Source organism: Dreissena polymorpha, chromosome 2, assembly GCF_020536995.1.
Source record: "Dreissena polymorpha isolate Duluth1 chromosome 2, UMN_Dpol_1.0, whole genome shotgun sequence".
NCBI classification, from domain to species: Eukaryota; Metazoa; Mollusca; class Bivalvia; order Myida; family Dreissenidae; genus Dreissena; species Dreissena polymorpha.
Window position 1 is genome coordinate 97722635 of NC_068356.1, and position 22990 is coordinate 97745624.

Here is a 22990-nt window from a genome sequence, read left to right on the forward strand (position 1 = left end):
ATAACGCCTAATTTACGCATAAAAGCCTAAAGATAAATTAAGCCTATTTTGCTGTAGTACATTTGCCTAAGGAATTCTATTAAATTCTTCATCACATCATTTTTGTGTAAATTTGATGGCTACGAAATGGATTGTCTGTTTCATGAAAGAAATAACGAAATACTCCTTATTTAAAAAAGAACGCAATTGCGACGCAAGAATATGGTTAAAAATGTTAGAGACTGCATATCTAAAGATTATCAAGTTCACAGACTCCACGGTTACTGCCAATCACGTGATTAGATATCAAACACGAGCAACCATTCTAAACATAGACGTGTGACGCCGATTCTTTCGAGAAGTGTATGAGCAAAAAGACTGTAGGCGTCCGAGGGCTATGCTGACGGTTCATTTGCAGAATAAAATAATGTAACAAACATTAGACGATTCAGAGAACATATTTAAAGCATGTACTTTAAACAACATATTCCAAATGGAAATGTATTTCTTGAAAACATCTTACTTAAAATAACATTTTAAAAAGAACATTAAACAAAATAAGTTTTCACGCAAGGGGCTGTAAATGTATTATGCAAAACAACTATGCAGACCAAAAGCAATGTAAGGAAGCTAAATACAGGATAAATATTTGATGAATAAAAACTAGATAAGTGTTTATATGAATCCGAAAAACTGCGACGTTTAAGTTTTAATTCTTAAAATATTTGCCGTACTGAAGTCGCACACGGCATATATTTGCAACATTTTATTGTATGCATAGGTCTCAGTGATCTATTTTCTTTTTCTCAACCAAATACTTTTAACAGTTTGATTGCTCTACGAATCAATAGGAATGTTTAGGTCATTGAAATAAAAACATCTCAATTATTATTGAAATATAAATTATATAACCATTGAAAAATGTATTATATATAAACTTTTGTATTTCATATTCGGTCGAATCTCGTTTGTGAAAATAAGTAGAAGCGTTCCTGCTGGTCATTTATATCGTAAACAAGGTGCGACCAAGTCAGACCTGTTCAGATTGGCTTCGAAAAGGTCGCAAAAATCCCACCATTAATTACGACAAGAACCGAATTGTATTTTAGGACAGACAGACAGACAGACAGACAGACAGGCAGACATGTAGACAGGCAGACAGGCAGACAGGCAGACAGGCAGACAGACAGACAGACAGACAGGCAGGCAGGCAGGCAGGCAGGCAGACAGACAGACAGACAGACAGACAGACAGACAGACAGACAGACAGACAGACAGACAGACAGACAGTTTATTCAGACCTATACACAAGTACATCGTATTCATACTCAAATATACACATTATTTCTGTCACGAAATTAAGTATATTGACATAACCTTACATAACATAAAAAGGTCTTTTAAGGATACAAATATGAATAAACACAATCAATAGTAATAATACGTAAATTCTATCGAAGCGGTAATGGAATTTTAATACAGCATTATTTAGAATCGTATTTCTTATATCAAAAGCTTCTTTCATATATTTACATACGTTTGAAAGTACTGATTTGTCGCATGAGGATAATTACATGTGGAATTTATATACAGATGGGTTTATATTAAATATACGGCTAATATGTTTTTGTTCTTACATCATTGAAACAACGGCAAATACATATAAATGGTATACATCTTCTAAATCGAAGCTCTTACAAAATAAACAATAACGCTCATTTCGTGGTATGTTATTCTGAGCGTATCTTCCAGTTTGGAATTCTCAACGAGTGTGCAGAGACTCTTAATCTAACAAAAATATGCATAAACGTCTAGGAAGCAAGTCTAAATATTCTTCATAGTCTAGTGAGGTTTTAAAAACTTTATAAGTATCTAATACAGAACTGCTATTCATTTTTTCATACCACTCTTGTTTATAATTGTCAACAAGTCTACATGTGAACTCGCTAATAAATCTATTAATTAGCATGCATAACGTTTGAATTTTCAAATACATAACCGAATCCATATTATTTAACATCTTCTTAACATTTGAGACCCAATTTGTATAACCTTTATTACAATAAATTAAAGCTTGTTTGTAGACAATCTGTATTATAATATCTTCATTATATTTGAATTTTAAAACAATATTTTAGAATTTTAACGTACCTGTTTACAAACAATGGATATCCACCTTACTCACCATAAACAGCAACATTAAATGTATTTATTTTAACCTGTAACAATCGTTTGCAAAAATCTTAATGTATACGTTCGATATCATCAGACTTTGTGAAAACCCATACTTCTGAGGCATAATTCAATATACAACCCACAAAGGAGTCAAACAACTGGCAAAGTATTTTTGGTTTTATGTCAATGTTATTGCATTTAAACAATAGTGTATTCATACCCTTAAAGGGGCCTTTTCACAGATTTTGGCATTTTTTAACTTATTCATTAAATGCTTTATATCGATAAATGTAAACATTGGATCGTAAAAGCTCCAGTAAAAAATCAAGAATAAAATTAAAAAAAAGAAAAAGAACATTCCCCGGACCAGGTTTCGAACCAGTGACCCCTGGAGTCCTGCCAGAGTCCTGAAGTAAAAACGCTTTAGCCTACTGAGCTATTCCGCCGAGTACATATACTTGAAGTATTTTATACCTTATATAAGCAATCTTCGTAGTTTCACAAAATTTAACGACAAAAACAGAACTCTCCAAATTATTTAATCGTTTCGCGTTGCAACGCTTTATAATTTTTAGGTTTTAAAATCGTCAAAAGATGCATATAAAGGCTATATTAGACCATGGTAAATGTTCAGTATTACTGTTTTCTCACAAATATCATAACTAAAACGAAAATTTGCGAATCTGAAACAACTTTTTTCAATTTTGTCAATTTACCAAAGCGTGAAAAGATCCCTTTAAGGGCTTTACCAACCAAATGTTCTTGGTTACATTTAAAACTTCCAGTGTAATTTAAAACTGTGTCTAGATAAGCTCAGTTTAATTATCCGAAGGGATATTAAAAAATTATAACTCTCTGATTATACTCCTTTAATTATTAAAGGAGTATAATCAGTGTGTCTAGATAGTTAAAGTTATCAACCACTTCAATAGCAGTTCCATTGCATTTCCATTTTCCGTTGTCTGTTAGTCCGCCCTCTTCCGAAATACCATTATTATGTTTTTGCAGTGTTGACATAAAGCCTCCAGGAATACACTGTAAATATAAGTTATCTAGATGTAATTGGACTTCATCTGGTGACTTGCCTAAAATAGCCATGTCATCAGCGAGTAATAATAAAATCAATAAAATATCATCTATATTTAAACCAGAGTTTAGGACCGAAGGGTGCACCATACATACTGCAGGCTGTCCTATAGTTGCAATGATTGGTTCACACGCTTCTCGTTTTGGCGTGTACGTTTAGATTCCCGCACATGACAGGGTGGGAAGTGGTAACAGAGTTTCCTCGGGGTACTCCTTCTTTTACTATCATAACGAGACCACAACAAATTAAAAATGTTTAAACTGAAACCGAACAGCTGAAATCGCAATTTGTATTCGAAATTCAATGTTTGACAGTTTGGTATATTTAAGCAAATTGGGTTGGCATTCTTTGTAACATTCAATGTCATCGCACAATATAGTGCACGGCGCAGAGGTTAACTTCATTAACTGCGAAATATACTCATACACACGCTATAACGGGGTCGAAATATACTCATACACACGCTATAACGATATACTCATACACACGCTATAACGAGGTCGAAATATACTCATACACACGCTATAACGATATACTCATACACACGCTATAACGGGGTCGAAAAACAAGTATCGCACTACAATATATTGGTTTGGAAAAATACTCAAGCAGCTGACTTATGATAATTTCGAACAATAATAATGCATGTTTCACTGACATTGCGTACATCAGGATTCTATTGTGACTACCAACATGATTGTGTATCCGTTGTAGTGAAATCATCACTTGCCGATAATGTTGAACATTAAGTTGTTAGGAATCGAAACTGTGTTTATTCGATTTAAACGTTGTTATTGAATATATATTTCTCGATTTAAATTTAATTAGATTTAGGATATTCTTAATTTAGTAATAACTTATCAAAATAGAGCAAAAATCCTAAATCTTACATTTTACTGTGAGATTGAAGATATTCACGACTATTAATCACATTTATATATTAAATCAAAACTCTACTACTTTGTCAAAATACTAATAGAATTATTTACGTCAGTCATGAGAATAAAACAATGCTTCTAATAGTCATGGTTCCCAGCCTCATTTCTGAAAGGAGGTTGGAAATTAGACACACGAAAATCATGTACAAAATAGCAGACTTCGTGTACAATATTTTCAGTTATAACGCTTTTTTGTTTACATATTACGGTTTTTTAAACAACATCTTTCAACGATGTATGATGACATATTGTCAGGAAACATATGAGTTGGTATGATAAGTTGAAGATACGTGATAGTGTACATGATCAATGTAATGATTTTTAATAATTTCGATAAGTTTCTTGTTATTGTTCCAATACACATGGCTGAAAAAAAATTCACCACTGCTTTCTTCGGAGATTTTAAAACACAATGAGGCTCAATAATTCATATTGTTTAATAATTAATAAATAACCAAACGAAGGCAATACAAAAAAATGTAAACACACACGTTAACCGATAGTAGCAGAGTAAGGTATGTACGTGGGATGATATTGTATGTTTTCACAATATGTCTGCACTTAGACATACACGAGTTTGTGACACAAATACAAAATTCAATGTACATGATTGACATGCTAACGATATTGCAAACATTCATGATATCACATTATACCATGGCGAACGCAGTTTTCTACAAACAATCAGCATCATTTCATTTGTTTAACCCTTTCCACCATCAGAAGCAAAGTGAAAATGGCTTTTGCTACCAACATAAAACCAGAACAGCCTGCGAGTAACTCACACATATCATAGAGATATTATAGATATATGTGCACTGTGCTATGCATTACGAATAAGTATATAAACCGAGTAAACCAACTACGAGAGGACTAATCTGCTGTGAGATAGTATTCACAGGAGGTAGTTCTTTTTCATAATTAAGTTGCAAATCATTGATAACGTTATTTTCATGTCGCGCTTCTCTCATTCACAAGTCCCATCCAAAAAAAAGGCATAATACTATCACCATTGGCAAAAACATTGTCAATAACAACGCAAAATGCGCTGACGTCACGGCACCGGAAATCACGCAAATGGAGACGTCAAATGAGGCCGATGTCGCGTACCAAGACGGTGTCTTCGTGTTATCACAGTTGTACGAGACGGTGTTTAGAAATGTTTTCCATAATTCCAGCGCGTTGCCTGAGCAAGCCGTCGTAATCAGTGTTGTCAAATTGACCATCATCGCATTCCAATCTCTACAAAATATCATGAAACATAATATTCAATTATAAATAATATTAAAACAAAATGATGGTAAAAAGCATGAAAGAAACGTTGATCATTTCAATATCGTATCGATTTCTCTCACGGTTATATGAGGTATAGATCCCGATTAGTATTGTTTTTAACATGGATGTGTTGTTATTCGTAAACGATTGAATATGACGAGGAACAAGAAAGTCGGAAAATAACTTCCTGAAAGATCCACTCTACGGAACGACCTTACACTATTAATATAAGTAAAAAGATTTTTTTTTAATCTTTCCGATTTCTTGAAGATTAAAATAAAAATACTATTCGAAAATATAGTTTCTTTATATATCTCAGTATAAATAGTGAATTGCCAAGTATCTCATCTCATTGCGTCTATTTATTGAGAACGTCTTGTCTGTTAGATACTCATTCATTTATAAGTACCCTGTATGCAAACTCTAAATCTTTACTTTTAGGTAAAGGAATAAGAAAATCTAGAAGTTTTATCGAAATGGAAGTTCCTGCAAATCTATTATTAAAGCAAATCGACCAATTTACTGTATTATACTGTGCAAAGCATACAACCGCGTCAACGCAACATTAAACTTACATATTAAAATTATGGTCGCCATATCAAAACAGTAAATGCAAAGCAATGTGGGTTTCAAACGATTGAAAGGCATGCAAAACCGAATACACGAGTTTAATGATGGGTCGTAAATACTGGCCTAGATGTCATACGGAACTTACTCGCATATCTCCGTTGTGTTCTCCGTACTAGCGAGGTATGACGCCTGCAGCTTGTTCTCAAACGGACTGATGACGTCCAGCGCGGCTTGATTGGAGACGGTGTTACTGCACGAGATGAACTCGCCAACAGCTGATATATGTAAATAAGAATATTACAAAACAACTCATCTATGAATGACAAGTATCTGGAAAATAAGTTGAAAATATTATACAATCGTTGCAGCAGAAATATCCAATCACTGCTGCCCTATATTCATAATATCCATACTGTAAAAATGCTCCATTATCGGAGCAAAACTGTCCATTCGTTTTGCAATGTTTCGCGATCTTTGTAGCAATAAAATCCAATCATTGCTGTAAACCTTCGTATAATTGTTATGTTTACGATTATGAACGGTTTCATTATGTCATGTGATTGTCCATTATTTTATAAACCTAGTTCTCACAATTGTTTGTGAGCTGAAACTTCAATCGTATATCTAATGTAGCGTACGATCTTTAATAAGACGTGCATACCTGTCTCAGTCTCGTTGCACAGCCCCAAGTAAGCCCCTACAAGATTCGAGCCGTCGCCATTGACGACCATGAACTCTTGGCTGGAACACGCGCTGGCCACGGACTTCATGCAATACGTCATACACGTGGAATTGCTGAAACTCGACGTCACATCCAATAGTGGTTATCATCGTATATGTAGATAATTATCTTGTGGTGAAGAAATATAACCGAAAATGCATTCGATAATGGCCGGGATAGCGTTTAAAATGTACATGCAATATTAGTAGTACCTGAGCCGACAACAACCAATTGAGTCATCACAATAAGTAAATGTCGACTCAAGTGCTACTTAAAATTACCCCGGGTACTCTTAAGTATACTACTTAGTACCCGGGGTATGGAAAATATTATAAAAAGCACCCATATGTGTGATCGGGTGCTTAAAGCGTATTTTGCGTACCCGTGGTATATTGTTGTAAACGAGGTACTTTTAAGAAGTACCTAAGTCGACAAAGATCAATTGAGCCTTAATGACCTTTGCATATACGTGATACGTAATTTTTCGACGTTTATTTCTTTGGGTTACAGCGTTCGGATTACTTTATTTAATAAGCATGTGTTTTTGTTCAAGAAGTCTATGTGTACTGAATTAATGGTAACGGTTATGCTTCGCGCAACGTGAAATTTTGTCACCGATTTCATGCGTATTCAATTAGTTATTCTTATACATTAAAATATCGGCACAAACTGCAAGAAAAACTGTATTTTATTTACTAAAGATTTTTGCAAATGTTTCTCAATAACTTGAGATATTTGCAAAAATATTTTTAACGGTGAGTTTACATTCTGTCCGGCCCGTGTGTAAATCCCTGAAAACCCCGTTGATTCTGCACCCTGTAAAGTGATTTCGATTGTTAGTGGTTCGCAAACTCAAAACCGAAACTTATGTAACGACATTCAACATGTCGTAAACCGCACTACTATTTAACACTTCCGGATTCAAACAAACGTGTTAAGAACGTGCTTTGCTGCTATCTATTACCCGCAGAAGCCCTTGTAATAGTTTGTGCTCTCCACAATCGGGAACTGATAGTATGTCCCAATCTTCTGATACGCTAGGCATTTAATGAGGTCATTCTTGACGTCATTCGGGGCACACGCACCTAGCACGCACGTGCTCTTGAACAGTCCTGTAATATTTATTTAATATAAATAAGCATTTTGGCGATGCAGCTGCTTGTTTAGAATAAAATGTTTGGATTCCGCTAATAATCTACATGTTTCATACAGTGCAAAGAATAAAATTGCGGGGGAGGGCAAACTTCGAAACAGTTTTCTATAAATTCGCTCATATCGGATTAACATGCAAACGATTATGTATAAACACGTACAAGCTTTTTAAAATACCATTCAACAACTAACTTACTACGTAACGCATAACTATTACACCGATATTTAAAAAATGCTGAACGCCTTTAACAATAAAACTTAACGAAAGCCCATGAATAAAAATCGGACCTACCGTAAACAAGACACAGAATCCACACGTTTGGAATCGTTTTTCGCTTACACTTCATTTTCAAGCATACTTGTATGAAACATATTGGAAGTTCCACAAAGCATTATTATCATGTATTAAATCTGTCACTCTACATGTATTTTCGAATGTGTGCCCATTTGTGTTGAATATGCCATTGTTTGGAAGTTGTGATTTAACAACGCTATTGTTGAGCTTATTAAACCTCAGTGAAAGCATATCACGCTCAATAACTAGCATTTAAAACAAAAGTATCATATTTCATATTGATTCGGTCCGTGTGAATTCTCTGTTAACTGGAGCTGTTCACACTTATGACGAATATATTCGTCGTTGAAGTTGTTTAAATGTTTAAACTGATGAAGTTTAATAATAATGTTTATCGAAAAAGTGGAAAACGGGGTATAACTTAGCAAGATAATTAAAAAATGCGCATGCATAATTTAATATCATAATGAACAATGCACGCAAGTTTCAATGTAAAATAAGATAACTAATGTAAGGTAATAAGCACAGCTGCTGGTGATACAATTAACAGTACAATTCCAGTCGTCTTCACTTTCACCTTCCGATCACGACAATCTCCACGCAGAGTCGCGTAGTGATTGGTGGATTATTTGTGTGCTATCCTTGCATGAAAAGCTCCAAGGCTGGTAGCCGTCACTCTAAGTGATTTACCAGTTGATTCGAGTTTTGTTGCTGACGGGAATAATGAATTGTATGGTAGTCAGTCCTGATACACAATGTTGTACCGGATACTGCTGCCTCTTGTGGATGATATATGTAGGTCGATGTCAGATGGAATATCGATCAGATTGCTTATGGTACGTGACATCATAGTGACCTTTGTATTTTGTCGTCGCTCTTGGTGGAGGCTGCAATCCAATCTCCTCTATCATCTGTGAGCTGCTGCTTGTGTTTCTGTTGTCGCCTTATACGTAGCGAGAAGCGCGTCTCTGCACGGCTTCGAGCTGGCCAATGCATGCCTCATCGTCGGATACACACGGCTGCTGATTACGCTCTGCTCATACATCATATAGGAATGGAGAGTAGCGTAATGAAAAGACCGGGGTGTCCGACGATGTGCATGCCTGAGTGTGATGATCACTTGCAGTTGCAGCGTACTTCAAATTGGTCGAACAATGACTTATGGCTGACTGCGGCTACATGAAGTGTGCAAGACATGTTTTCCGAGATTGTCACTCCAATGTATTTTCCTTCCTTCACAGCTGCAAGCTTCTGAGCTTGACTTCCATACTCTGATTGTAGTGGGTTGAGCTTTATCGAGATTTGAAAGTCCTCACACTTGAGTTGTGTTATTTTGTCTAGAATGCCTGGTAGGTCATTGACGTATAACAGAAAGAGCAGTGGTCCAAGAAAAGACCCTTTTGAAACGCCTGATGTGAAGTCGACTGAGTTACAGAACTGTCCTTCAACTGGGACCCGTTGGCTGCGTCCAGTTAGGAAGCTTTCTATCCAGCTTAAGACTGGTCCTCTGATTCCATAGTGGCTCAGTTTCATGAGAAATTGTTTGCGGCACAATATCAAATGCTTTGGCAAAGTCTAGTAAAACTGCATCAATCTGCTCTCTAGGATCAACGAATGTAGCATGGTAATGTAGGGTTACGTTGCTGCGTCTTTGCTGAAAGCCGTTTTGTCGGTCGGCTAGGGTGTCGTGTGTGTCTAAGTGAGACACGGCCTGGCTGTGGCTGATGAGTTCCATGATTTTGCAGCATACGGATGTCAGAAAGATTAAGCGATAGATAGTCGGGTTTCGTCTGTCTTTCTTTGCAAAGACTGGTTTCATATGCGCCAACTTGCAATCAGGGACGCGTTATTGCTGTAGGATGCAGCGAAGAGTATTATAAGCGCCGATGCTATTTCTATTTTTGTCTCCGTTAGGAACCTTGTCGGAATTGCGTCGGGTCCTGTGGCCATGTGTGGGTCAATTGTTTCTAGTATGAGCATCATAACACCCTCAATTCAAATAGTGGATAGTAGACAAAGGGTCACCAGACTTTGTCGGTAGCTGTGGTCCTCCGATAGAACACGAAAATTAATTTCTAATTATGTATGGTGGCCTTTATTTTAGGGTCAATGTGTTCAACAGCCTCTCTCTTCAATGAGAAAGAAATGTCACAGCGCTAACTCTTTATGAAAGAATTACGTTTCTTACCATGATCTTTATATGTCAATTTATAAACATACGAGTTCTAACCGCACTTGCACTCCTACTTTTACGAAACTGGTTGCAATGCGTTTTGTTTTTGGAGTCTTTGGATTTACAGGCTTTCCTGAATGCACGTTTTTCCTGGTTGGAAAGACGTTATCACAGAGCGGTCATTTCATAAGACAGTACTTAAATCTACATTAAATGATCACGTACCAACACAGAGTTTTACCGTATTAATTTTTTTCAAAATTAAAATTAAGCTGTGGAGTGGCGTACATGTGGTAAGGTTCGATACTAAGAAGTCAATAGGTAATTTGACAGATTTAAAAATCAAGGTCATCAAGGGAAAGATGTATTCGCACACAGTGTTAGGATCGGTCTCCTTTGACGAACCACCCACTGCAATGAGCCATGCAAGTTGGGCAGCTGTTAGTTTTCCATTCATAAAAATGTTTGTTTGTCCGTTTTGTTCTTACTCTTTTTTATGAAATCAGCGAAAGACACAGCAAAGACACACACAGAATTGTAAAATAATTGGCTTCATTGCATTTAAAAATGTAAGAACATGAAGAAAACGCTGTGATAATTAAGTAGAAATGTATTATCATTTACATATACAATCATCAGTATTTTTACAATAGTAGTATGAATGGATATAAGTCAAATATAGATACACAACATTATTGTTAAGTAGAGTAAATTCTTTTCACTCTATGATATAAAACACTACAGTGAAGCTTCACTTGATCCACCCATTTAAACATTAACAGGACATTGAATTTTAAGCAAGTATTATGCATTATGAGCTATGATGGCCACGTATGGCATAGAACACATTTTCCCCATGACGTTTATCAAAATATTGTATGAGTAATTTGAGTAATGATACAAGTGTAAAAGAAGCATACATGATAAGAACAAACAATGATCATGTGTTTATTTCTGCTTTTCTGTTCTATTTAATGTCAATGTTCATGCCTTTTTATATAATGAACATAATAATTGTCAATCAAATAAAATGTCACTTTTTCTCAAACCTTTTATAATGGGTGGCAGTAAAAATGAAGCCTTACTGTTTTAAATATGAAAACAACACACTTAAGTCCATTTATACATGTGGTTTTAAGCAAATGTTGGTACTGAGAGCACCTAATAATAAAACGTAAAAGCACTAAATTAATTATTGAATATTGTACACTAAATACGTAAATTTATTGTTATAATTGATATTTCTTATTTCTTACTTTTCTCATTAGAAAATTGGTGCAAGATACTCAATAACTCTCTAAAAAATAATCTGGTAACAGAACAAATATTGCTAATTAACAATGGTACCAATTGTTTGAATATATCTATCTGATATAAACAAATGTCCTGCATATAAGATCACAGAACTTTGAATTACAAGTGTAAGTAATTCATGTTAAAGAAAGGCGACAATACCCATTACATCCTTGTAGACTGTTTTTTACATCTTACAATTTTAAAGACAGACATAATGGAAAAATCACAACAACTAGATAGAGCACAATGTGACTCTGATTTAAATTATACAAATTTTTTTTTTTAAAACGGGCTACTTTTCTGCAAAATGTAAACGCGTATCCACTATGCTTAATTATAGTATAGTGTAGTGCAAACATATTTTGTTGGTTCCAATGATGACCTTTATAACAGAAAACTTCATTGTAGGTTCATATGTTCATTCAACATTTATTTTTATTGTCAAAACACATAATATTTATTAAAGTGACACGCGATTGTGTTGATTGAGTCAACATTTTAAATTATCCTTACAAATTATCTTGTTTTCTTGTCTTGCTTTTATGTTTGAATATCACCTACTGTGAAAACATTCATCTGTATGATCATAGAAATGCACTATAATGGCAAGAAGTGTTTTATCAATTTTCAGTAACAAAAACAGCCTGTTAACAGCACACGTTTATTGCAAAAAAAGCTCCTGAAAAATAAATTCTGCTTATTAATCCATTATAAGTATGGTAGTATGCCATTCATGAAGTAAATGGAAATGCCAGCATTCCATTACTTGTCATATTTATAGAATAAATCATAACATAATTTCTCTGGTACAAATTATCATCATTTTACCCACAGGTACACTTAGCTTTTGCAGTTCATTTTTTATCAAATTTGCACAAATGATGCAGCTGCTTTGCAAACTATATAATCCAATTAAAATTATTGTACCAACACTTGTGCTTATTCCAATTATTTAAATACTTCATTTACATGTTTCCACTGATGCCCTCAGCAATACTATTTTTGTGTAGAACTTATACGATAACATTTAAAAACCTTATATTTGTATTTTTGAGTATTTGTTTTTATAACATTTTTGTTTTATCTTTAAGTACTTAAAAAGAATTTCCAATGCAAAATTGTCATAAAAAAAAAAGACTTTAAAAAATTATCATCTTATTGCATGATACATGTGAAGAATAAACAATTGTATGTTGTCTAACATATCATGGTAAAACAATAAAATAGGAAACTAAAATAATTGGAATGGAAATAAAACTCTTGAGCCTGCTTATAAAAAGTGTCCTCAAGCACAAAATGAAAAAAAAAACACCTTACAGACTTAAGGATTTTTTTACAAATATAGAAAATGTCATCAATTATAAAGATAAAGAAACTCTTTAAACCTACAGAAGAAGTGATTTTGTACATAAAAATTCTACAAGCCGATTTCAAAATATGGGCATTTCAAAATCAATACAATATTAATTGAAGTGTGCACCACACTTGAAAATAGTAACTGAAGCTATAGTCATAAAATTGAACACTTTTTAAAGGCAAATTGATGAACAGACAATGCTCATTAAGAGGAGCATTAACAAACAATGTCTGGCTTGAAAAATAACAGGTTTGTACTCCAAAGACATCTTGAGTTTATTTTGACAAATGTTCAATTCAGAGAAAAACAAATAATTCTATAGATTAATCACTATCAAAACAATGTGAAACACTACATAGTACAGAAAACAGTAATTTCCTTAACACTTAAGTTTTGTGTACACAAATATACATGTGTATAAACTCACAAAAATGCTGATTTCATGATAATAAAGAATTATAAATAACTAAAGATGTTTATGGAATACGACACCAGTTCTATCTGGGATACCAAATGAATTTCAAGCTAAATACCCCTGGGGGTTTCACATTTTCTCTATGGGAACCCTCTAATAGGAGTCTACTTATTGACTGTGAAGTCATTTGTGTAAGCATAAGGAAATCCATCTTACTGTGACTATGAAGCAGCCAAACAGGAGGACTTACATTAAAATTTACATCAAAGTGAAGGCATCATTTAGGATGCAAGATTTGCGCATCATCAAAACAATTAGAAGAGAGTCTTAGGGTGGGTGTCATTTAAGAGGGAATATACAGTAATACGGACCTGCTCTATATACATGTAATTACATCTTGGCATCAACATCTTGTTTACATGTACAAGTTAAAAAAATAAAATGTAGGAAGCTTAAAAGAAAACATCACAAAACAATAACAATGTACAGGTTATGTTGTTTTATTTCAATTATTCACAAAATAACATTTGTGCATGTATGATGTTACAAAAAGAATAATATATAATTATAGTTTAATTAAAAAAAATACATAAAGTGTATCAAATTGACTTTCATTGAAAAAAAATTAATTTATTCATGGCCTTGTCTTTGGCTTTTACCAAATGGCACAAAAATGAAAATTATAGAAACCTTGAACATGTTTTTCAATTGGTTTATTATATGTAACTTTGGAATGGTTTTCCAGATTTTATATAGGCTATTTAAAAGAATATTAAAATTGATTACTTCCGTAGTAAACATGCAAGGTCATATAATATTTACAAATCTGCAAACATTATGACCAAATATTTGCTCATTATGAAAATTACAAAATAAAACTGGAAATAACGATATGTAAACATACATATAAAGTTTAGAATACGGGAAATTAGGTCAAAGTCTTAAAATATATTCAAGAACCACTCAATTATGCAACTAAAACCTGAATTAACTGTAACCACGACATTACAAAAATATACATTATTACATCATATTTTGATACTCTGTTGATGAAAATAACCTAAAGACAGTCCATAATTGGTGAAAAAACTTAATTTTGTTATATAAATAACCTTTGCAAAAAAACAACACAAACCACAAATTTAAGAAATTTATTTCTAAATGCAAATTTAATGTTTGAGCCACACTCTCATAATTTCACTTAAAAAACTTTTAATATTGAAATCAATAAAAATAAAAGCATTAGAAAAACAATAATAACAAGGGACAAAATTGTCACAAAACCAGGTTTTCATTGTGAAAAAAAATCTGATAAAGGGAGAAAACTCAAACTGAACTTTTGAAATGAACAAACAAAATTAACCCCCTTTGTAAGTTTGTTTTTAAAAAAAATATATTTTTAGTCGTGGCGACTTTGACATTGGAGATATTGACGTGATTCTTTCGTGCGACACACCGTCCCATGATGGTGAACAAATGTGCCAAATGATTTTAAAATCTCACAATGAATGACATAGTTATGGCCAGGACAAGCTAATTTATGGCCATTTTTGACCTTTGAACTCAAAGTGTGACCTTGACCTTGAAGATATCGACGTAATTATTTCGCAGGACACACCGTCCAATGATGGTGAACAAATGTGCCAAATGATTTTAAAATCTGACAATGAACAACATAGTTATGGCCCGGACAAGCTTGTTCCGCCCGCCCGCCAGCCCGCTAGCCCGCCAGCCAGCCAGCCAGCCAGCCAGCCAGCCAGCCAGCCAGCCAGCCAGCCTGCCCGCATTCGCCAATCTAATAACCAGTTTTTTCCTTCGGAAAACCTGGTTAAAAATGATCAATTTCGATATTCTGTGATTATTTTTCAGCCACTTTTTTCTATAAAAATAAAACTAACCAAAGGAAGATCATGATAAAGAAAAAGAGTTAATTTTAATGAAAGATTCCAACATCAAAAAGTTTAAAGTTCATCTAAAACATTCATTAGAAATTATTTAATTGGTATCTTTTTAATGAAAGTTGTTGTTCTATCAAACTTAAATTTATCATTTAATCTGATAAAAATAATTCCAAAAAACATAGAAGAAAATATCATCAACCAGTTACACATGTCACATTAAACAGGAGTGTGCATAATTGCTTGGGACAAATGCGCTTTATCTATGCAATAAAACTTAACAAAAGGAAAACAATTGTCAATACTTTTGATGAAACCACAAATCCAGGGGAGAAAATAATAATACATATTGTTTCACCGAGACTCACAGCGTTCTTCATTCAAACTGATAGAAATAAAATACATAGTAGAAATAAGCCAGACACTATATAATTTCCATGTTGTGGGGGTGACTTTTTCGAGCCTTTCCCTTTTTCCCGTGCCCGTGGGGTGGGCCCTGCCGAGAGGAGGCACTAGTACTGCTGCCGGGGTATGGAGGGGGCGGGCCCTGTGGGTTCTGAAATAAGGGAACAAACAAGGGGGTCAAAATGGGGGTCACATCAAGTTAATTGTGGTCATGTAATTGTCAAAGTCTTGGAGGTTAACAATGCTATTTTGGGCCTGTATTCATAAAGGTCATTAGGTAAATCTAACGTTGTTGTTAGTTAAAAAATTTCAGGAAAAATATTTTTTTAATTTACTGGTATTGATATTGTTTTCAAAAGCCTATCAGGCACAAATTCTTTAGTATTCCTTTAGAAGATCCAAGCCCAGTTACTTGAACATCTAAGAACAATTCAAAAGACAAAAAGGTGATTTTGTAATTGATCAGTAAAATTTAACTTAAACATAATTATGGTTTTAAAATGTGTGCTTTCAACTTATCAAAGGTTAAACATGTAAATGAAACTAAATCACAAACAAATACAACATCTATGAAATTGAACTTAATCATTTGTATGAGTATAAATTTATTTGTGTGTATATATTCTGAGTCACTTTATAATATGGAAACATACAAAAAGTTAAAAAAACATGAATGATTAATTCCTTTACAGCATTAAATAAAACATATGAAATGTTGTTTTCTAAAAATAAAGTTAATGCAAATAACACATGACAGTATAATAAAACATTTACATAAACAGGAATGTTTATATAAGTAAAATTTAAAAAATACATAAAACATATCAATAAATTATTGCATTACAAAATTTAGCAATTGTAGTGGTGTGAACACTATTAAGATTTGCAAAGTGTTAAAAGCATTAAATAAAAATACAAATAAATAAGTGCAGTGACATACAAAAGGATGGGCCCATTTAAAATACACAGGTAAATAATCTGTCTACAATAATTTCCCAGTACCGTTCAAGCAATCAGGATTTAGCTGGAGGCAAGCATTTTGCAAAGTTGGTATTCAAACAGTTTAAGGAACATAAACAAGAGCTGTCAGAGGACAGCGCGCTCGACTATTCGAGTGCTCGACAGTATAACGTAAGCCATCATGTGGAAATTGTTCATATTCAATAATTTATTAGACGATCTTTCAAAAATAAAAAAAGGAAAAAACAAAAAAACATTTGGGGGGTTGGGGGGGTAGGGGGGGGGGGGGGGTGAGAGCGGGGTATAATGTGGGGTGTGGTAATTTATTAGATGATGTTTACAAAAAAAATGGGGGGTGGGGGGGGTAGGGGGGGGTGAGAAGGGAGTATAATGTGGGGTGTGGTAATTTATGATGTTTAAAAAAAAAAAAAATTGCGAGGGGGGGGGGGGGGAGGGATTCTGGTAGGGGCGTGGCGTATTGCTTGGGTGGAATCCATTGTGGTATTCAGGTAAGTGTTGTTTTGTCAAAGTAATAATAAAATGTGATCATAAATAAAGAAGTTATGGCAATTTAAGCAAAATGTTCAATTATCTAAGTGTAAAAGGGGCCATAATTATGTCAAAATGCTTGATACAGTGGTCTGCTCTTTTTTATAGGTTGGGGTCATGTTGCTAAACAAGTATGCAACATATAAAAGCAATATGTCAAAGGATATAGGAAATATTTGGGGTAGTACGCAAACTTTAACATAGATTTATCAATAATATGCATATTCTAAGTATAAAAGGGGCAATAATTATGACAAAATGCATGATAGTTGTCTGCTCTTGTTTATAGGTTGGGCTGATGTTGGTGAACAAGTATGCAAAATATAAAAGCAATATGTCAAGGGACAATGAAAATAAATGGGGTAGTACGAAAACTTTAACATTTGCTGCATATTCTAAGTGGAAAAGGGGCCATAATTATGACAAAATGCTTGATAAGAGTTGTCTGCTCTTGTTTATAGGTTGGGGTCATGTTGGTAAGCAAGTATGCAAAATATGAAAGCAATATGTGAAGGGAGAAAGAAAATATTTGGGGTAGTACAAAAACTTTAACATTTGCACGCAGACGCTAACGCTAACGCAGACGCCGGGGTAAGTAGGATAGCTCCACTATATATATTTCATTTATAATAGTCGAGCTAAAAATGTGACTGAAATTTAGAGTGTATGTCCACCACAACACACAGTGGCTTAAATATGGGTAAAATGTTGTTTGGGTTTAAGAAATCACTATTTTGTATTGCTATTGGAAGTCATGTTAAGAATATGCTCCAAATTCTGCCATTTGTTTTACTTTGCCTAGTGTTACGCATTTTTATGTAACACACACAGCTTTTTTATACGGCACCCTTTTGCATTGCTATCTATACAACGCAATATGCTTTAGGGTTAGCACATATTGAATCACTACATTGAATCAATATATTGAATCACTATAGCTGACAGTGAAAAAATGTTTACAGCAAACAAAGCAGTCTAAACGAATATTCCACAAGGTGCTTGCAAAGTGGGCAATTAACTGTTAATGACTGTATTCTTGTAAGAGTGACATTCTTACAAATTATCTGATTTAAAAATTGCTAATTTGAAGTAAATAATTTATGTGATGGTTAAAAATTGTGACTAATTATCAGTAAACCTGCCAATTGCTAAAATACCGGTTATATTGCAACAAATAAGCCGTTCGCAATGTGCCAAATTACTGGTTAATAAAACCTGTCGATTTCTAGGAAATACAAGGTAAATTGTATCAAATTAGCCTTATTTAATATTTCAAAGTGATAAACAGTTCATAAGCCAGCCAATCGCTAGGATATGAGATATATGTTAAAAAATTGATGATACTTGATAGCTAGCTTGTGTCTGGCCAGGAGTCATCAAAGAAAGCCGCTCACTTTCTGATGAGGTCAGCTGTGGAAAGAACACCACCAACAACTTTGAGAATATTTGTTGTGACATCGAGATATTATGCAGACATGGGTTATGATGTTTTGAAGAAATGGAGATAAAAGACTCAGGTTTTGAAAATATGAGTCGCGTTCTGAGAAAACTAGGCTTAATGCATGTGCGTAAAGTGTCGTCCCAGATAAGCCTGTGCAGTTCCCACAGGCTAATCAGGGATGACACTTTCGGCCTTAACTGGATTTTCATGTAGAATAGACTTCCTTTCAACGCAAAATACCATAAAAGCACAATTGTTGTCACTGATAAGCCTGTGCACACTGCACAGGCTAATCTTGTATGACACTTTACCCTATGCATTATGCCCAGTTTTCTCAGAATGTGACTCATATATTTGTGACATTGATACACATTTGAGGTTTTGGGTTTCGATACTCTGGTGTATACTTTAGGTTTTTAGATAAAGATTTGTGATAATACTTCAGACTTTGAATAAGAACTTTGGACTTAATGGTAGACCTTATGATTTTGACATGAACTTGCCGGATTGAGACAATACTTGGCTTTAGAGATAATATTTGTAACCTTGAGATTGTACTTATGCATTTCAGATAATACGTTATTTTGATGTAATTGGTGAGACTTTTAGATAATACTTATGTGACACGCATATACTTTGTGTGAATTATAGATTATAATTGTGGCATGAACCTGATACTTGTGAAATTGAAACTTTGTCATAGAGATAATAAGTGTGACATTGAGGCAACTTGTTTCACTTTGAGATAATGCACATGAATTTGAAATAAAACAAGAGATATTTTGATAATATTTTTTACTTAACAATAATACTTGTGACTGTTTTAATACCTGTGACATTGAGACACTTGGGACACTGAGATGACTTTGATATACTATGTGAGATGATGAGATCATGTGTGTGACCTTGAGATAGTACTAGCGTTATTGAGATTATATGCATGAAAATTACGTGTAACTTCGCAACAGAAATTTTTAAGATTAATTTTCAGCCAAGTTCAAAGTTTGTTGCATAGTTAAACTGGTTTAAAACCTTTGAAAAGTTTAACCAGTTTTGTTTTGCAATCTCATTTTACGTTTGCTTTTTATTCTTAGCAGTGTGCTGAATCAGCAACCGACCTGCTTTCTTTAAGATAAACAGAGATAATGTTCATGATTCAATCATGAGGTTTATAATTATAAAACATAATTATGCATATTGTTTGCACCTTGTACTGGTACCCCAACTTAATCATTAAAAATTAAAAGATTAACTAAACGATGTTACAGGACTTAAAAAACTGTTGAATACGCAAAAAAATCCTAACACATAAACTGAATGTGTTTGGTGTCTTTCTGTGTTTCTGTTAATTTTAACATTAATTGCTACAATGTAACATAAAGCAATAAAGTAAAAATACATCATGCCATGCGAGTCTGATTTAAGATGACATCAATTTGAGCCATGCTCTGGGAAAACAGGGCTTAATGGCATGTGCTTGCTTTTGATGAATTTTTCAATTTAAAGAACTTCTTTGTTAAAACAGAAATCCACTCTAGGTTTTAAGTATTGTCACTGATTAGCCTGTGTGTGTACTGCACGTGTAGTTCTTGGACGACCCTTTACAAACACGTCTTAAACCCCATTTTCCCAGAGCGTGGCTCATTTCTACAAAAGTTCTAATAAGCTTTCAATAAACCTGTATAATATTCATTTGGAAATATTATTTCAGTTATAATTATGAAAATCAATTCATTTTGCATTATAATCAAGTTATCGATAACTTCTGAGTACATGGCATGGATTATAATTCAGTTTTGTACCCTCAAATGTATATTTTAATTTATCTTCAAAGTAAAGTTGACTACGCTCTAGAAAATATAATTATACACAGAGCTAAGCATACAAGTATTTCAAAGTACCTGTGCATGACTTTTATTTTTTAGGCTAAAATAAAAAAATGTCAAACAAAATACTAAATTATTGAATAATTGTACGACACAGTGACACAATGAAAATGGGTGAACTATTATTTAATAAAGTGATACAAGTTGAACTTAAAAAAAGCTGACTTTTATTGAAATTTAAACAAGACTTATAGCATGAAATTTTGATTTTAGTCTATGTTTTATTGTATATGAGGTATGGATTTACTGAGATGAGGAAATCCACATATGATAAACAGTTAAAATTCCTAATGTTATTTATCTTGTAAGTAAATCTTCAACAGTTAAGTCAGGTATTTTACTATTCAACGGTGTGCTCAAATAAAGTTCAAAATAAAAATAGTTATATATTTATATAGATTTAAAAATTAATACATAGAATTGAACAAAAAGCGAAAACACCAAATTCAAAACTCAACACACTGATGACATTCCCAGTATAAATTATCTCCCTTATATTTTGCATGTATTTGTTTTATTTGTTCACTTCACTTTTATGTATAAAACAAGGGACAAAATTGTCACAAAACCAGGTTTTCAATTTGAAAAAAAAAGTCTGATAAAGGGAGGCAATTCAAAATGTGCATTGTTACCCCCCTTGTGTAAGATTCAATCTTTTTTTTTTCGTGGCGACCTTGATTTCAATTTGAACAAGATATGTGTTTGTCAGAAACACTATGTCCCCTTCTGCGCCGCTTTGAAGCTATATATTTGACCTTTGACCTTGAAGGATGACCTTGACCTTTCACCACTCAAAATGTGCAGCTCCATGAGATAAACATGCATGCCAAATATGAAGTTGCTATCTTCAATATTGCAAAAGTTATGGCAAAATGTTAAAGTTGAAGCAAACAAACACACAAACCAACCAACCAACCAACAGACAGGGCAAAAACAATATGGTCCCCACTATAGTGGTTGGGGACATAAAAAACAAGAGACGTGTTCGTAAGAAACACAATGCCCCCTATTGCGCCGCTTTGAAAAAAAAAACAACATTCTCAAGGGACATAGAAGTTATGAGCATTTTTCGAAACCTAAACGCAGATTTCAAAACCTAAACGCGGACCCTAAGTTCAAGGTCTAGGTCACAAGGGTAAAAATTTGTGTGCGTATGGAGAGGCCTTGTCCATATACACATGCATATCAAATATGAAGGTTATATCTCAAGGGACATAGAAGTTATGAGCATTTTTCGAAACCTAAACGCAGATTTCGAAACCTAAACGCGGACCCTAAGTTCAAGGTCAAGGTCACAGGGGTAAAAATTTGTGTGCGTATGGAAAGGCCTTGTCCATATACACATGCATACCAAATATGAAGGTTATATCTCAAGGGACATAGAAGTTATGTGCATTTTTCGAAACCTAAACGCAGATTTCGAAACTTAAACTTGGACCCTGAGTTCAAGGTCAAGGTCACAAGGGTAAAAATGTGTGTGCGTATGGAAAGGCCTTGTCCATATACACATGCATACCAAATATGAAGGTTATATCTCAAGGGACATAGAAGTTATGAGCATTTTTCGAAACCTAAACGCAAAGTGTGACGGACAGACAGATGGACAGTCCGATCACTATATGTCCCCTTTTCTTCGAAAGGGGGCATAAAAAGTCTGATAAAGGAAGACCAACTAAAAATGTGCATTGTTACTGATTGTTCAAAGTTACCCCACTTGTTTCAAAATCAATCTATTTTTAGTCGTGGCAACCTTGACCTTGGAGATATTGACTTAATTCTTTCGCGCGACACACCATCCAACGATGGTGAACAAATGTGCCAAATGATTTTAAAATCTCACAATGAATGACATAATTATGGCCCGGACAAGCTCATTTATGGCCATTTTTGACCTTTGAACTCAAAGTGTGACCTTGACCTTGGAGATATCGACGTCATTCTTTCGCCCGGACAAGCTTGTTCCGCCCGCAAGCCCACCAGCCCGCCCGCCGACATTCACCAATCGAATAGCCAGTTTTTTCCTGGTTAAAAACCCATAAAATATCAGAGAACTAAAATATTGATTTTTGTAATATAGTAAAGAACAATACAATCTTCTTATGTGTGAAACTTTTATTGTTTTTATCTAAATTGATAACTTTATTAATTCAAAATGGTAACTGCTCTTTATTCAATAATTCTATGTTCAATTTTGATTTTCTTCAATGGGAGACAACTTTTGCTGGGAAATCTAAATCAGGGGAGAGTACCTTGATTGGATATTTAGGATCAGGAGGAGTTTCTTGCCCCTGAGAAAAAGAAGACAACATTCTCTGCAGAATACCATACTTTGACATGTTTTCTGCCTTTGGAAAAAGACATGCCTGTATATAATATGGGGACAAATACATAAGAAACAACTAACTTAAATTATGTTCA

The 22990-nt window shown here is 34.0% G+C and overlaps 2 protein-coding genes across 17 annotated transcripts in view; both read right to left on the reverse strand.

Annotated features, from left to right (window-relative positions):
• Positions 1-4602: 4602 nt before the first annotated feature.
• Positions 4603-8354, reverse strand: LOC127870374 (uncharacterized). The gene is made up of 5 exons (XM_052412995.1): positions 8190-8354; positions 7710-7857; positions 6686-6819; positions 6170-6299; positions 4603-5421 (listed from the first exon to the last, which is right to left on the reverse strand). The coding sequence occupies exons 1-5, from the start codon at positions 8242-8244 to the stop codon at positions 5151-5153; spliced, it is 738 nt and encodes a 245-aa protein (XP_052268955.1). The 5' UTR covers positions 8245-8354; the 3' UTR covers positions 4603-5150.
• A 2606-nt stretch (positions 8355-10960) lies between these two features.
• The window catches only part of LOC127868181 (disintegrin and metalloproteinase domain-containing protein 10-like), a 62644-nt gene continuing 50614 nt past the window's right edge, over positions 10961-22990 (reverse strand). For 9 of the 16 annotated variants that reach the window (XM_052409827.1, XM_052409824.1, XM_052409826.1 and 6 more), the window contains one exon: positions 10961-15887. In XM_052409827.1, coding sequence (XP_052265787.1) covers positions 15844-15887 — 44 coding nt within the window. In that variant the 3' untranslated portion in view covers positions 10961-15843. Of the gene's footprint in view, positions 15888-18589; positions 18656-20587; positions 20613-22821; positions 22861-22990 lie in introns of all 16 variants that reach the window. The other 7 variants (XM_052409828.1, XM_052409833.1, XM_052409832.1 and 4 more) reach the window with 4 other exon arrangements.